The sequence below is a fragment of the Orbicella franksi genome, chromosome 10 (assembly GCF_964199315.1).
Source record: "Orbicella franksi chromosome 10, jaOrbFran1.1, whole genome shotgun sequence".
Lineage (NCBI taxonomy): Eukaryota > Metazoa > Cnidaria > Anthozoa > Scleractinia > Merulinidae > Orbicella > Orbicella franksi.
This window is the reverse complement of record NC_138154.1, coordinates 23317103-23335115: the sequence shown is the minus strand read 5'-3', so window position 1 is coordinate 23335115 and position 18013 is coordinate 23317103. Positions and strand designations below refer to the sequence as shown.

Here is an 18013-nt window from a genome sequence, read left to right as displayed (position 1 = left end):
TCATTGTTTTTGCAAATTGTTTCCTTAAGGTACTATCTGATCTGTTTCTTCAAGAAACTTTTAATCCCGAGTCAGTTGAACGAAAGGAGACTAAACAGAATCCAAAACAAGTCTATGGCGTACTTGACGACTTCAGTTTGGTTTAATTTGTCACCATACAGTTTCTAGATCTTCGTCACTTCTACCTCGCACAAATGTTTTTGTCAAAGGATTTCTTTGGACCTCTGTGGATTTTGTTGTTTTCTGTTCCGCGTTTCCAAGGTATGGCAGGTCTTTACCGATCAAGTAATTTACAATATACGATCGCTACGTCTTGCATTTTGTCCCAAATCTTATTTATGCCCTTAACTGATCGAAATGAGGTGGAAAAGTATTAGACCTCTCTCGCCGTAATGTAGTGTTTTCCCCTGGAAATGGTTGATAGGGTACACATCTTAAATTAAATTGGCTTAGTTATAATTCTCGTAATAGATTTTATATATGTTGCTGATATAGTTTGACCCTGTAAGGCTTCAATCGATAGCTTCATTTTTTAATTTTCGCTAAGTTTTAAATTACATCTAAAAAGCTGAGAAGAACTTTCCGATATTTCAATGTCCTTTCTTAGAATTTCTCGGCGCCGTGCAATGTTGATTAAGATGCAACTGAGATCGATTGGTAGGCAATTAAAAAAAAAAAAAAAGATATTGCAGATTGACTGGAAAACGGTCCTACTTGCTTCACTGATGAAACCTTGCTGTAGTAACGTACTAGGAAATCTATTACATTGTGATTTTCAGCAAAATCTTAGACTTCAATCCGTTTCACCGTATTTTCGATATTCTCATCACTTAATAACATAACAAGACTTCACTTTTTCCTTAATTATATTCAGTCCAGAACTGGGAGATTTTCGAGATCACAAAGAACGGATTGACATATTAATAATAAATTCTAACCGATAGCGTCGAACGAAATCATTTAGGATTCGTGTTGTCGTCTTTGAGAAGCCTTTTATTTATCTAGAGGATACGTTTACTAACACGTTACACCATATTTGAGGAGGAAGGGACTTTTCTTGTTCTCTCGTGCCTGCAATAACGCCGACCTGGGTTGAGGACCATGAGACAACTGAAATTTCACTTACGAAGAAACATGGCCTCTGTACTAAAGTAAGATAACGATCCCGGTTGAGGCACCCACCGTAGGTGATGTAACAGTTTCGAATAGTTAATAACAGTTATGTTGTTAACTAAGTTACACACCCTGAAAAGGGGTTTCTAGCATTAACATAACAATTAAATAACTGAGATGACTATATTTTAAGTTTTATTGGACCAGTTGATAAACAATTTCAATTTATTAATAGAAGACCGTTTTCTTGGAAGAATACAAACATGGTCAACTTACTCCATGTATATTTTTCACATCCATCAACGTAGTTGTACAAAAATCTTTTTCCTCAGAGTTCCGCGCGAGACATTCTCAGTTTTATTTTTTATTATTTATGTATATTTTTCACATCGATCAACATAGTTGTACAAAAATCTTTTTGCTCAGAGTTCTGCCCGAGACATTCTCAGTTTTATTTGCAAGGAATATTATTTACTCCGTCACTGGCTCAAAGAAAGCAGATAACAGTGGATGAAACAACACACATAAAAAGAAGGCACATAAGTAACCGATATCAACTGATTAACGAGGCTGATATCTCAGACGTCGACTGGGTAATAATTACCCAGGCAGTGAGGCCTGGGTTTAAATTTCGGTTTTTTTTCCTCGTTCAGTCACAAATCGCCGTTTGGTCTCTAAGGCGCATGCGTCACCTGTGCATGCGTACAGCACATGGAACAGAAGTTGTTGTCGTGAAAATTAGCACGGATTCCATGATATCTGGGGCGATGAAATCCTATACAAACGAACACACCGTTCGAGGTAGACCAACACGAAAGGACATTAGGCGTTTTCGGAACGGGTCGGTCTGCAAACCTTACGAGAGATCAATTTACGAGCGAACATTTTGAGTGATTTTATCAAGAATCATGTTATACCAAAGGAGCCATCAACCGGGGCTATCAACTCTTCAACTTGATAAAAAGCATCTTCAGAAGCTTCATCGTATGATCGTGAACCAAGTAGAATCCCAGCACGAACTCAAGAACGTCTGATCAACAAGAGCAGAAAGGTTAGAAAATTTGTTTACGAATGTATCTGTTCGAGTACGCCTAAGTAAAACGTTCCGAGAAACTTCGTTAAGTATAATAAAGATAAAATCTCGAACTAAACGATATTTTCTTGTTATTTTCTTGTAACAGAGTTATGTGTCTTTACAAGAGTGAAACCCATGTAGCGAATTATTGTACATTTAAGCTGAAAGAAACTAATGTACATGTATGTTGACCCCAGGAAAACAAACAATTCTTGGCTTGCACTGTCACGCAATCTTGACGGAATAAAAAATTTATTCGACAACCATTTATTGGATTAAATCAAGAAATTGTGATGTTATAGGAGATTAATAAAGACGATACTTCGCTAATTTTTAAGTCTGTGCGTTTTCCGAAGCTCAGATATTCGTCGAAATATTTTGCACAAATTTACAGAGACCAGTACCTCCGCGGTACGCCAACATTGCGTCCGGAAAATAGAGTGAAATAGTGTAAACATCTGGAGCTTACTTTGGCTATCTAGGCGACTGATTATCTACACTGAACAAACAGTCATTGACATAAGCACTTTTCCTAGTACTTTAACTGCTGATTGGGCTAAAAATCACGGCATAAGTATATGTTTTTCGAGAAACACGTTCGTAGGTCTATGTGACGCACCACCATAACTTAACTCGGAAATTCAAAATGTCTCGCTTCCTTGAGAAACGCAAATAACAACGACAAAGGCTGAGGAAAATAGACTGAAACGTTTATAGGCTGATATAAAGACCTTGACTCTTTTCACGCCCTAAAGATCTTCAAACGTATAATAAGCTATTAATCGATTCCAAGAAATGCAATCAAAAGCAGAAGAGCTTTAAAAGCACATCGATTCGATTCAATTTCGTACAACTTCAAATGCAGAACATTTAGCTCAATTGCAATAGAACCAGTGCTTCTCAGTATAACGACTGCCTGGGTACATGCAGCAAAGCGTCTAGTTTTAATATGTCAGGCTTCCCCTCCGTGTTGTAAATTCTACATCCACCGTGAATAGCTATCGTACTGCACTTATGACTTGGGCGGCTGACCCGAAACATGATGCTAACACCATCTTCACCCCCCGCCCCTCTTTTGCTTGGTTAAATTCGAGCCTTGCAAGTTATGTAATCACCTAATCTTTGCTTTTTCCTTTAGCTCAGATCAATGAAAGACCGCTGTTTGTGGAAGATCAGTTCAGTGCCACATTCAGAGAAGAGGAACCGATTGGTAAACTGTTGATTGTGTTTGCCCTAGAGTACGTCGCACCTTTCCCAAGAGAACGTCAGAATCTAACTTCTCCTTAATTATGATAAAAATATTTTACCAAGAAAACGAGTAACGAGAAATTAAAATAGGAGCTCGCCAAGAAATTTGTTTTTCGATTAGTTTTAGAATTCCATGTTTCATTATTTTTCCTTCAGAATACTGCATTGTTAACTTCAAGTGCATCTTTCTTTTGATAGGTTTTAACGTAATTTCTCATTTTGATGCCATTTACAGGCACCAGAGTGACTCAAGTGTCTGCAACAGACAACGAAGATGACGCGATAACCTATGAAATAGATTCTGACGCTAAAGGAAAGTTCAGCATTGATAATACTACAGGCTGGATAACATCCAATGTGGTCATAGATAGAGAGGTATTTATAGATTAAAAGCAGACATGGAAGTGCGCATTGAGAAAACAACGCAACAAACCGCGAAAAGAAAAACCCTCCGCATTTTTCCTCACGACGAGACTTTTAACGAACATGTAATTTGTATCGCACCAACATAACTAAGGCACCATTGCACTTCATGTTATGGGAGGGGTCGGTGGTGTAATGATTAGGGAGACCGCTCCGCCTTCTGTAGGTTTGTGATACGGGGTTGATTTGCGCTCAGTGCAGTTAAAAAATCTTCAACTTATACTTCAGGTAAATAACTTTTCGTGTGGCTGTGCCGTTTTGGCGCCAAAATGCAGTCGCTAAGGATCTGGGGACGAACTAGCATTTTTATATAAATAGGCGCAACGTAATTAAATGCTTGCTTTTACAATCAACCGAACACATCCGCTAAAAGAACATGTAAAGAGCCGTGTAAAGATGTATGGATAACCCAACAGAATTGTAGGTAACATTTCGTTGCGAATATTTCTAGCCTTTCAAGTGTAATTTCATATTTCAAACGCAATTCTTTCATTTGCTTTGCAGTTTGACTGTTGCCGACTACTTGCAACCAGTATAAAAATAAAACCGTTATCTGTGCATCTGTAGCTTTCAAATCTAAGTAACGCTTTGCTAAGTAAGCGCGAATCACGGGTCCTGAATGAAATTGTGTTATTGGAGTAAGATATATTGCTCCGTTTTACACTACGTTTCTGACAACCTGAGGAAGAAGTTAGTTACTGAGATCAACAGGCATCCCATTAACAAAAAGATTTCATGTTGCCGAACAAAAAAGTGATACACAAGGCGATAGACGAGTGTCTCCCTAATGTTCTTATCACATTTTGGCTTTTTAGGTCTCTTTTGTGATCTATCACCGAACAGACGCATAGCTTGCCACTGATTAACTTTTGCATTCTATTGAACAGACTTCTCATATTCAAAGCGTCACATTCACCGTGTATGCATACGATGATGTCAATGGAGCTAGTGCCAGGGTAGGCTAACTGTAAAGCAAAGCAAGTAAAATTAAAGAAATAAATAGATGTAAGAATGGAACAAAAAGAAAACTAGCCGAATGAAACAACGCTGAACGTTAACAAGGATAAACTATATATCCTGAATGAACGTGTTGACAAACGAACAATCAAGCAAACAAACAGACAAACCGACAAACCGACAAACCGACAAACCGACAAACCGACAAACCGACAAACAGACAAACAGACAAACAGACAAACAGACACAAACAGACAGACAGTCAAAGAGAAAAAGAGACAAACAGACAAACAGACATAGGAAATCATATATAAACTGAACGAGCAGAGGAAAAAAAGGAAACATAAAGGAAGAAATAAACAAGCTAATAACCAAAAAAATGAATTGAAATCATCTGTAAGGAACGAGCAGAGGAAAAAACAAAAACAGCAAATTATGAAGTACAAATAAACAGGAAATTACGGAGTACAAATAAACGAAGAAATAAACAAGGAAGCAAACAAACAATTCAAACGAAAAACCAAAGAAACAAACATTATCAAACAAAAAGAAACTGACGGAAAATGTGATATTTTACCATATCTAACCATACCGTTCCCAATCTTTACATCACTTTGCTTACATTGGACTTATTTTTCAGGTATCTGCCACTGTGTTTATCACAATTGAGGATATAAATGACAACACACCAATCTTTCAGAACACTCCTTACAAGACCGAGATAAGTGAGGTGAGAAAAATAGCCTGTATACCGGAGAAATGACAAAACCTGCTAGATATCTTCCCCGCTTCCAAACAGAACGTGAAAGGGACGTAAGCGTAAAAATGATCCCAACAAATAAATGTCCAAACTGTCAAAAGTGTTGATCAATATATGTAGCCTACCTCCCTCGCCAATGCGAACTCTCTAAACACTGCTAAAAATTAATCTAGCGCAGTCTGGAAAATATATTTGAACCTTTCATTATTAATGGGGGACAGAAATGTCCATTGAAGAAAGGTAAGCCGCTGTAAACCGGCAGTTTCCTGAATGGGACACTGTTAAGTGTGTGGATCAGCCGCTGATAGCCACGTATGGCCGGGGCGATTAAGATCCTGAACGATAAAGAAAAATGGCTTTCAGTTGTAGTTAAATTTCATCTTGTATACAATAAACATGCAGACCTACAGACAGACAGACAGACAGACAGAGAGACAGACATAAATACATAGAGACATAAAGACAGACAAACTAACTACAACAATTAATTTTTCTTGATCGCAGGACATAAGCACTGGTAGTACAATTTTCACTGTTACAGCAACTGATGAAGATACCCCAGACCCTCCTGGAAAAGACTTGCTAACCTACACAATTGAGGAAGGAAATGTGGTAAGTGCGATCTCGACAAATGCTTCCTAATTATATAGAGAGAGCTCCCGCGAGGGCATAACTTGAGCGTTAGTCGCACACCTTAAAAATTTGTTCAACTCGTTCAACTCTTCAAGTTCCGAACGTCCGTCCTTTGTCCGTACGTCCACTCGCATACGTGCGGGCTTGGGCGACGGTCACGCTGAATATATACAAAGTCACAGACATGAAGAGGCTTCGCAGTATTCCTTTGAAACTCCGCTTTTATACGCGTCTTGCCTACATTTATATAGATTCTGAAACTAGCTTTTAGGCCGGTTTTTCTCAAATTTAACTTGTGAAGAGCATTTTCGTAACTTTATGTATTGGCCGCAGTACTCCTCTCTGATCTCCAACGCCTGGGCTCGTCAATTTATGACTTGGAAGAAGGAGTTGATCAGCTCGCAACTAATCTTGCAATATTTCCTATTTTCTTTTTCTTTTCAGGGAGACAAGTTTTACATCGAGTTATACGGTGGAAATGTTGTGGTTACAAAACGCCTGGACTTCGAATCTATCAATAACTACACCCTGAAAATTGTCGCAAAGGTTGAACCTAGAAAATGATTTGTAACGTACCAGAATCATACCGAATCGTTTCCTAACTAGAGTCACACCATAGGAGGCTTTAAAGCTACAAAAAGCTGCTACAACGTAACAAACATAATACACAGCCCTAATCGTATCTTTCTTGGTACTGTAAACAGTACTGAACTAACGTGGACGAACTCCCCAATTATAGGCTCCATTTGATCGCAGTCTAGGACTGACTTTGTAGGGTCCTATAGGGAGCCTGAGTTTGCGAAAACGGGATTCCATCGTTTTTATATGCTTTTATAAAAAATGTTAATCATGTTTTCGCTCATTCTATGAATATTCTTATATCACCTCGATATAACATATCTTATATCACCTTAAAATTAAAGCGATGCCAGAAACAAAGAAAAGTTGGACCACTATAATTTTGGTAAAATTCTGACGGGTTTACTTTATGTCTCTTAGGATAATGGTCCAAACAATGGACTCAACTCATCCACAACATTGAACGTTCTGATCAGTGACGCTGATGACTTGCCGGCTGTATTTTCGCCCTCCTCTTACACAGCTGAAGTGCAGGAAAATGCAGCTAAGGTGAACTTCTCAGTACCTCACGTCTAGCTTTCTCTAGCTTGAGAAAGGGTGGTATCGGTGCGAGGGTTTTTTTTGGAGGAAAACATCTCTTTATATTAAAACTAAATATAAAAGTTATATGTATTCAAATATAAGACCACTGGCCTGAGATACGGTTTTACACCTAAATTTTATTTACAGGGTACCTATGTAACCACTGTGACAGCAAGTGATGGCGACACAATGTTGAATGCTCCGGTGGAATATTTCATCGATTCAGGTAGCTAGGATAGGGAAAGAAAAGTGTTGTCATGCCTTTTTTAAAGACCGTTCAAAACGAAAAACCAGTGAGCCAAGACAACAAAGCAAAGACGAAAAGGGAAGGTGGTTTTTAAGGCTGAACTAAAGGGCGAGTATTCTGCCTCCAATCGGCGACCATATATGAGTTCATGATTTCACAAACACAACTATAAACCAGGAGGTGGAGTGTCCGAGTAAGGATTTACGGTTCTTATGAGCCAACTCGCACTGGGCCTTTTTTTGGTCTTCTGGGACTAACGTAGAGGGTCTTTTGAGGACCTCACCCTGTAACTGTTAGAGTACTAAGGTTATAGTTACGGTCATTTCTGTCTTCCGTTTTGACTTTGAATTATCTTCCACTCCCCACAAATAAGAGTACCAGCGAAAACCATCTTAGCACAAGACAAAAGGAAAACTTCAAGTAGTCTTAATCGCGAGTTAGCGTAAATAAGATTTTGAACTGACCTTGCTCGGAGTAAATGGAAAATTGAAATGTTATAGTAAATGAAGACAGGATGAAGGGCTAGAGAATTAATCCCGACCCTCGTATATATTTTATTCCCAAGGTAGTCCCTTTTAGTTACTGAGGGTATTCAGACCTCTTGCAGTTGATTTCACTACGTGCGTTGCGCAGATGTTTTCGTGGAGGATGAAAAGCCGCTTGGGCTGTCCACGTGAATAAAAGTCGCAGCTTAGGATTGGCTATTATTAGCCATGCCTGAAGCCGAAGCGGTCTCAAAATAACTAGAGAGGGATTACCTTAGGAACTCTCGTATGTTCTCATGATTAGATTCATTCTATATTTTAATTGTACTACCTATTGTATTCTCTTTTTATGCTGAGCTCGGAAACTTTAAATGCTACATCAAGACCACATCGATAAACGGATGATTCTCTTTATTCTTCTCACCTTTCTGTTGGACAGTGTAGTGATATTGCATGGAGAAATTCGATGTTTTACACCATAGGGAATGATTATGATTGTTTTTTCTTTGAGATACAAACCCTGGCAACGTATTCATGATTCTTCCCAATAATGGTGTGATCACAGTAAATGGATCCTTAGACAGGGAAACGAAGGACTCGTATAACTTGAGAATTGGGGTGAGTAATTTTGACGTATGGATATGTCTGCCACTCCAGTGCGTGCTGGTTGGGTTACTCCTGTATACTCCTGTATGTAGCTGCTTCTAGACAGGATTTTCGAGAAACTTTTAATTTCCAGTAGATTTTCCTACCAAACGGTCTTAAGCCTGATTACGTCGCACGCTCAAAAGTTACCATCAACCCTCCTTTGGGAGAGATTTTCTCAAGTTAACCTCTGGCGCCTTCGTGTTGTTTTCACAAGGGTATTCTTTTCATCTTTGCTGCTTCGAAAATTTTCTTGCCTTCTGTCATCACGTATAAGGGCTATTACACCCCGTAAATTTTGGTTGAATAGAAAGCGCTCCTCTACTCTCTAGCTACTGAAGGCTGGTGTAATATTGCGTTCGCAATCGTCCCTTTTCTAGGCAACCTCCACTGATCAAAACCCAGTTTTCGCCACTGTGAAGATAACTGTCAAGGATGTAAATGACAACCCACCCATGTTTGTGGACGCCCCGTATTCAGGGGCTGTGTTGGAAAATGCTTCTCTTGGAATGACAGTTATGAGAGTAACAGCCGTGGATAAGGATGAGGTAATGGTCAGATAACTTTTTATATATGCCTGACAACCCAGGTTAACGTTGAAGTGAGCAAATTCAGTGCAGAGGAGGGGGAAGTAATCATTAGTGACGGGAAGGTGCGACAGAGAACAAATTGGTTAACCTTAAGAAACTGTACAACTGATACTGTCGAGACCTAAAAAACTGTACGACCCAGATCGTAACGCTACATGCCCCAAAAGATTCCTTCCCTCTTCATAAAATAATTAAAAAGCGAAACAAAACAAACCAAAGTAACGTTAGCCATACAACAGTCTTTCTTTATAATTCAATTTTTGTCCAGGGAAACACGGAATTTTTGAGAACCCTGCATCAAGCCTTTAATCAATATCTTAATAATTCTTCAGTATATAACCCTCCTCTCCCAAGCAAAACAAAGCAAAACGACCAAAAAGAAAACAAAAGAAGAAATCTAACCCCAAAGTCTAATTCAGATTGCAAAGTTGACAGCTATAGGTAAATATTAACCATATTTTAATCTTGGGTTTCAGGGCAACAATGGCGTGTTTTCGTACAACCTCGAACGCGCTGGAGGCAAGTTCACTGTCACGCCTGCTGGCTACATTCTGGTCAATGATAAGATCGATCGTGAAACTGAAGATGTGCATTCTTTCCAGGTCAGTCGCATGTAATTATTGTTCAGTAGCTTTGATCACTCGGTATCAGACTTTCTTTGTCTCGCATAACTAACGCTACCAAATCAGGGAAAGCATTGCTCGGGAGTTTTGTTTGAATAGTCACTCAAGTCCCTGGCCAACAACATGTTATAGATCGTCGTACTTGTCACTCTCTAGAGTCTTGTTCTCGCTATTATTAACAAGTCGAGATTGTTATCGTCTTTCATGGGGTTTCACGCCAAGAACATGCGTTTGAAAAGAGTAATGTGATTCTTTCGTAGTGATTAGGTCTTCTAACTACTCCTCAGTTTAAGTAAACCTGCCGAGCACGAAATAACATCTTCCCACAGCATTTTCCAAACGCCTCCTCCTGTCTAGTGTACTCTCCTATGAAGAGCTTCTCTGGGTTGTAGCCTGTGTAGCTGGCGGGATTCGCAAGCGAGTGAGCTCCGACGGCGAAGCCGACATTTATCCTTACCAATCTCCTCGCCGCTTCGCCGCCAAAACAAAAGCGCTCGCGCGCGAAATCCCGCCAGCTACGCAGGCTACTCTAGCTTCGAAGCTCATCACGCAAGCCTCTGTGTTGGAGGCTACTCCCCTCCCCTCCTGGTGCAGCCCATGCCCCTATGTTACTCATGAACGTCGTGCTACGAGTTCTGTAAGCCCAGCTCTCTGGCGAAGCTGGCGAAGGAGATCGAGACGCCGACGTCTAAACAACAAAGCTATAGCCAGGAAAAGCATTGGATGTAGACCTTCTACTGGCTTGTCACCAATCTTTTCTTAATACTACCGAGACGAAGGACTGCGTGACAAAGAAGGAGAATGTCAGTGTTTACTACCAGTTAGCTACCAGGTGACTACTTAGGCTGTGAAAAAAATTACTTTACTTTGTACAGTTCGCGCCAAAGCGCTCTGTCGCGAACGGACGTTATGAGAGGAAGCTGTATTGGTAAGCTAGCGGTAGCTTGTTTCGAATAGTGTGGTGTCGCTTTTCTTTAAGGTCGTCGCAAAGGAGACTTTGACGTCGGAGCAATTACAGGCCGTTGCATCTGTCACGGTCAATGTCACGGACTTGAACGACAACAATCCTGAGTGTTCTCAAGCCGTTTACAGGGAGACTGTGTCCGAGAACCGACCAGAAAACACGTTTGTAGTACAGGTGAGAAGAATGCGTGACACAGTCACGCATTACTTGTTACTTCATAACTTGCTACGTCATAACTAGGAAACGGAGAAGTTTTTGTCTCGTCATCATACATTTTACCAACTAATTATGGATTAGAATTCCAGAAAGAACAAGTTTTGAGACAGCTAAAACGCTATTTCAATACCAAAGTTAGAAACTCAGGATTCCTTTTGGCTCGAGAATTATTACTGGCCGAGGAAAATATTAAATTCGGTTTTCGAACCGGCCGCATCCTATGCAGGTCGACGTACAATTACATCACAGGAAGCCCAAGTTGTACATCACGCTGAGCAACTGGCAATTAAAAGCAAAGCGCTGTTACCTGACGACTGAACTGCAGGTAATCATGGAAAGACTGTCTCCGAGAAGATTGTGCTGTTATTTTACGGTGTTGGACGGGTATTAGTTAACATATGACATTTGAGTAATCATTTGTTTGCACAGATCTCTGCCTCAGACCCTGATCTAGGACCAAGTGGTACCGTCCGCTTTAGTCTTGTCCCAGACCCCAATGACCATTACAAGTCCTTTACCATTGATCCTCTCAATGGCACCATTTATACCACGGCCAGTTTTGACCGTGAGGAGTTGGGCCTCTATAAGCTAACTGTACGAGCCACAGACCAACCGATCAGTGGACAGGCAAGGTAGAGATTTTACTTTTCTACAATGAATCAACCAGCAGATAAGAATTTATAATGTTCATCGATAACAAAAACAAAAAAAGTTTAAAATATGCAAGTGTTAGCTAATTGTTGAGAATTTGAGACGTTCGTAGTCGTTTGATGCTGTTTTCATTTATTCACTTTAGATTTGGAGATTGTCAAGTACAAGTTACAATTGGCGATGAAAATGACAACAATCCAACTTTTACGAATTTACCAAACGAGACAAGCGTGTCTGAAGGAGCTTCTACGAATACTGCCTTCTATACTGTCATGGTACGTATTCGCACGCTCATGGTGACTATACTTGGTGAAAAAAAGAAAGAAAATTTGGAAACTTCTTTAACCGTTTTACTATGATTTTTATCTTAAAGGCTGTTGACGCCGATGAAGGTCTGAATGCTTTTGTTAGCTACAGTATTTTCTCCGGGAATACTGGTGGCGCTTTCGCTATAGATCTAAACAGGTAATGGCACAACGGACTTGTATAAAACATTCTGTTGATGTTCAGTTTACCTCTTGAGAGAGACGCTTGAGATTTGAGCCCGATGAATTAAAGACACAATCGTTCTAATAGCTTGTTGTTGTTGTTGTTGTTTTTTTTTTGTCGGTAATGAGTTTATATATAGAGCAACAACTCAGGAAAGCTGCTCTAAATTACTGAGTACTGCTTCAGAAGTGCGGATTTTTTCAACGGCTCGAATGTCACTCGTCTCAGCTCTCTCACGACTGATGGAACAAGCACAGGGCAGGAGGACTTGTGCTCTCTCAGGATACCGACCAAAGAAGATGTTATTTTCGTTATCAACTGACGGTGAACATTTCTCCCCTTGGCTTTCAGCGGAACCCTCTCGACTCTTCAAAAGCTGGACAGAGAAACTAACGCCCAGTTTTCTCTAGAAATCACGGCTAGGGATGGGGGAGGAAAGGTTTGTTTGCAGTTACTGCATAATCATGTTTTCTGGTTTGTTGAGAAGTTAACGTCATTGTATTTCTCATGAGAGGAGCAAGGTGGATATTGAAGAGTATATGAATAGTAGGCGCAGAAGCAAAGGTGTAAGGGATGATCCAGGCACACACGACATAGATCCTACGTTGGCAGCGTTTATCGTATGCGGTCCCTTGCAGTTTTTGGTTTCTCACACACGACATAGCACACTCAGTAGTACGCGCAAGTTAGAGTTCGCGCGAGTAATAGTATGCGCGAGTAAGAGTACGCGTGAGTAAGAATACGCGCGAGTAAGAGTACGCGCAAGTAAGAGTACGCACGGTAGGAATGGAAACTTACAACTGAACACTGTCATTGTTATTCCTAAAAAACCTGCAAAAAGGAATAACGAGTCTATGGTTGCAAGGATTACTTTGACGACGACCAAGAAAAGACAAGTGGTGATTAACATTGTAAACGTTGTGAAAGATGTATTTTGAAGGCGAATGGTGTTTAGCATAGGCATAAGAACCAGCGGCAGACTACACCACAGTATTTTGTAAAGAAAGAAAGAAACCGATAATTGTTTTGGTCCTGTTCACATTGGTCATGGTTAGTGAAAAGTTATCTGCAATGTCGTAAAGTATTTTCTCTAGGGTGAAAGCTGGTGTTGAGCGCCTGAAAGACGTCATTAGTGACGTCAGACACAGCAGTCGAGAACGCCTGGCTGAAGTTGTTCGCGCACTTTGCAATCTAGTAGCAATACATGCATGATATGTTACTTCTTCACAGGCAACAACCGAGAGTCTAGTGGTTCATATCACTGACGTCAATGATAACCCACCCGTATTTACTGAACCCGAGGGATACCATTTCACCGTAGATGAAGGAAAAGCTGGTCTGATCGTGGGGATGGTCACGGTAAATAAACATCGCATTAGCGGTTTGGAAAATCAATCATTAGAGTCACCAAGTGGTGGTAGGAGATGGGGGGAGGGGATGTACAATGTAGGGGCAAAACGTAGGAGGGATGTTGAAAAGGGGTTGCCGGAATTAACTGTAAGAATGTAATTTCTGTACCTTTACATGTAGAGCAGGATTCCATACACAGTCTTGCACTATGTCAAGGCAATGATTACTAGGAGCAACACCACCTTAATATGATGCCCGGGGTGTCACAACTGGTTTAATGTCTTCACAACGGAAACTGAACTATCAAGCAGTTTGAGACAGCTGTTTTACTAATAACTCAAACTGTGTCATTTTTACAGGCAATTGACGATGACGAAGGCGTCAATGCAGAAGTCACTTACAGCCTCAAACCTGTAGAAGACTACATGAAGTAAGTTGCTCAAAAAAGTTTTCATGTTGATGTTGACACAGAGTTAGGCTGTTACGAAACATCGTATGTAAACGACTCGAGTTTTCGGAACCGAGCGAGACCGTCTAAAAAGCTTTTCATTGTATTCCAGTATTCATTCTACAAAGCATAGTTAATAGAGGGGACTGGTTATGAGGTCCGGCAAACAAAAAAGGAGCAAACAAAGATGCCAAGATTTATGTTGGAAGGTCCACGACCGTACACAATCTTTTGTTTTTCGCTCATGCACTATGCATGAATTACGCAACCAACACGTTTCTATTGGTTAATTCTTCAGTACGGAGTAAACAACTATTGTGTTTTGTGCACGGTCAAGTCCAAAAAAGAGAACAAAACATACAACAAAGAGCTTTGTCGAATTTCATAACCATTCCCCCTATTAACTATGTACAAAGCGTATATTCTTCAGTCTTGATATTACGTTTCTTATGGCAGATTTTCGATCGACAAGGCCTCTGGTGAGATAAAGACGGTCACTGCATTAGATCGAGAGACCACTGACCAACACATCATCAGGGTTATAGCTAAAGATAAAGTCAACGAGGTTGAAGTTCAAGTTATGATAAATGTCTCCGACATCAACGATCATAGCCCGGTATTTAGTCAGCGGCACTACGTTGTGGCGGTGAAAGAACAACAACCTGCGCATGTCATCTTGAATCTGACGGTTTGTTGACTCTCGTTTCTTAGAACTTGCTTTTGGTTTGTTGTGATACTGAATGTAATGAAACGTTGCAATAATACGTGAATTCGTTTTTGTACGTTGATCGCAGCTATTGCAGGCGAAACGCTAAATATAAGCAAACTAAGACAGAGAAACGCGAAGGAGTAATATCACTGAAAACTAGAGCACTGCGCACTAAGCACGGCATTCCCTAGCCTCTTTCAGACGTTGACTTATATAATTAGTTGGGGCGCAGCGCGAAAAACGGCGAAGGAAAAAATAGGAGGGAAGCAGGACGAGGGAAAGGGGAAGAACGCCTGTAGGCAAACTTAACAAGAGGTCGCTTTATCTCGCCGCGCTTCTCTTCTATTTTTTCGCTCGCCGTTTTTCATGCTGCGCCCCACCTAAGTGAACGCCTGAAAGAGGCTAGTCATTGTCGGATGTTATTTACGCGCGCTTTTGTAGGACAGCTGCATTTGAAAAATTTCCCCCTCTCGTGGATCTAGAGGACAATTCAACTACTTTTACTCGCCAAAAAGTTAAACTTTGCAGCTTTTTTTCCCTCAAATTTTATTTAACCACTTCGTGTCGTCCCCTTTCCTCTGTAATCTTAATTGTGATTGAAAATGCGGTCGTCCGATTTTGTTACTCAACTTTATGACCGAAGATCCTACGGTGTATTAACATTACTTAAATGTCTGACTGATGAAAGTACTTTTTTGATCTAGGCAACTGACGGGGATATTGGTATCAATGCTGCCTTTTTGTATTCAATCCTGTCCGGAGATTCTGATAACAGTTTCACTGTTGATCCTGCAAGCGGCGCGCTTTACACCACCGGCCCCTTGGACCGAGAGGAACACGACTCCTACATTTTATTGGTTCGTGTGTCAGATCTCCATGGTAACCACAGTTATGGCGTAGTGTTTGACGATTGTACAGTCGTTGAGGTGGTTGTCGAGGTAAGCGGGCTTTCTTGTTAAGGCGGATTCCATTCCAACTCTTCAGTGATCGTTGTGACAACGAATCAGCACTCCTAACATGAATATCAGAGGCTTTTCTTTCGTCGCGGCCTCTGACCGACCCAAAGGATCTCGCCGTATGACTGAGAATATTAAGGGTATACATTGTCCATTGCGTAAATCGACTAAAAACGACCGAAATCAAAAGATTTTTAATGGGATTGAATAGACATGGCGGACTTTTTCCTTTACTCTGTTCTGGTCATTTGTTTAACTTCGTTATGCTGATGTAAATTGACAAGGCAACTTTAAGTGATCGTTCTTGGGAATTATTACGGAAAATGCATTTTCTTCTATGAAGGGAGAGATTAAGTACACATAATCTGAAAAATAAATATGCGATTCTTATTTTGTTTTTAGAACACAAATGACCACAGTCCCTTGTTTCCCAACTCTATGTATCAAGTGGACATATTCGAGAACATCACCACCGGTACAGCCATTTTACCAGTCTCGGCCCAGGATCGTACAAAGTCTGCTTATTTCCTACAAATATCATTGTCTTACATTTTAGCAGTGGACTTCCTGGCTAAACACTTCTGTTGAGGAACACAGTTACTTCATTTCATATGTACCATCAACCATGCTGGCTTCCTTCATGAAGCTTAACACATAGTACACATGTACTTACTGTTATATGGCAGCGTAGCATAGCTCAGTGAACTTATAACATTTATTAATTTAGTTTTAATTCAGTTTGATTCATATTAAGGCTGGTTTTCACTAGCGACGGAGTCGTAAGAGAACTTACGACCTAGTGAAAATCGAAAATTAGAGTCGTAAGCGGAGTCATAAGCTCGACGGAATCGGAGTCGGAAGAATCAGAACGTTTCCATTTCTTCCGATTCCGTTTACGACTCCGTCGTTTATGATCCAGTGAAAACTACATTGTCGGAGTCGGAAGTAGAAACGGAAGAACCAACCAATCACAAGGCCCGGAAACGAACATTGTGGTTGGTTTATTCTTCCGCTTCCGCTTGCCACTCCGACAATCTAGTTTTCACTGGATCGTAAGCGACGGAGTTGTAGGCGGATGCGGTGTTCTGCTTCCGACTCTGTCAGTTTGATTTTCACCAGATCGTATCACTCTACGCTTCTGATTACGACTCCGACTACGACTCCGTCGCTAGTGAAAACCAGCCTTTAGAAATACACATGGGGCTGATATTTGTTCACATTCATCTGGGAACGCCGTAAGTAACATGAGAAAGAGCCCTTTATTTAGCTCTTCTGAAGTGGAATTTTGGTTGCAGCCTTTCGGTGTGTATAATGCACCCAAAATTATTAAAATATTACGGCTAGGTTATTAAGTTTATACATGTGTATTATGCTTTGCGTAGTACTGTCATTTTGTATTTATGAGATGAGATCTCACAGAAAAAGGAAGATATTTTCTTGAGAAAACGGAAAATAAGACGCTAATTGCCCGTAAAAATGCACTTACCACTAGCGCTTCCCTCTTAAACGCCTTTACTGTTTGAAGAACTTGTTATGAATTAAAAAGGAGTAAATATGTCCATGGATGTCGCTTGGTACAGCCGCCATCTTATGTGCGGTCACTCAGATGCTCTTTTCGTTGACACCGCTGAAAATAAGAATTTCTTGCTCAAATGTCCCGCCAAATATTACAAATATAGTCATTTCATTTTTTTCCTCAGCTACCCTGCCCTGTGCCTTTCGTAGAGAAGTGCACTAAATAAAGAGCTAATTAAGAGAAAACTATAGAAAAAATAATATATAGATTTAGGCCAGCCTAAAAGCGGAGCTCCTCAGTTACTTTTCGGAATGTTGTTACTAATGAAAATAATCCAACATGTATGAGGTAAATTGCGAATGATTTAATAGTTTCAGCCGGAACTAGTATTACATCAGCAGATCGAGGTGTAAGATGGTGTGATTATGAAATATAGAGCCACGATTTCAAGGATTTCTGGGAAGCTACCAAAAATCTTGATCACATAACAGAACTGTCCTCTGTGCTTTTTGGTGCCATTTCTTGTTCTTTCCTACCTTATTCAGAAAGACAAGGCATTGTCATTAATCATTATATTCTTCCTTAGTTAACATGGGGACTCCCACACAAAAGAAGTTTAGACATTTTTTTGTTGTGGGGACTGATTGAAATGCAGTGGTTACAATATACTCAGTCCCTGAATCTCTACCAAATGAAATCTCACAAAAATACCAAAACAGTATACATAATTATGTGAAAAGTTGGAAAGTTTTGT

General features: G+C 40.3%; 1 protein-coding gene across 1 annotated transcript; it reads left to right on the top strand.

Moving 5' to 3' along the window:
* Positions 1 to 1134: 1134 nt before the first annotated feature.
* Positions 1135 to 17520, top strand: LOC145501758 (cadherin EGF LAG seven-pass G-type receptor 2-like). Its single transcript, XM_081481153.1, has 24 exons — positions 1135 to 1151; positions 1607 to 1706; positions 2119 to 2164; positions 3327 to 3398; positions 3672 to 3811; positions 4747 to 4815; positions 5457 to 5546; positions 6081 to 6188; positions 6654 to 6755; positions 7209 to 7337; positions 7518 to 7596; positions 8614 to 8720; positions 9128 to 9295; positions 9814 to 9939; positions 10940 to 11098; positions 11570 to 11772; positions 11937 to 12066; positions 12165 to 12256; positions 12632 to 12719; positions 13511 to 13639; positions 13990 to 14060; positions 14535 to 14766; positions 15492 to 15725; positions 16146 to 17520. Exons 1-24 carry the CDS (start codon positions 1135 to 1137, stop codon positions 16329 to 16331), a joined length of 2877 nt encoding a protein of 958 aa, XP_081337279.1. The 3' UTR covers positions 16332 to 17520.
* The last annotated feature ends 493 nt before the right edge of the window (positions 17521 to 18013 follow it).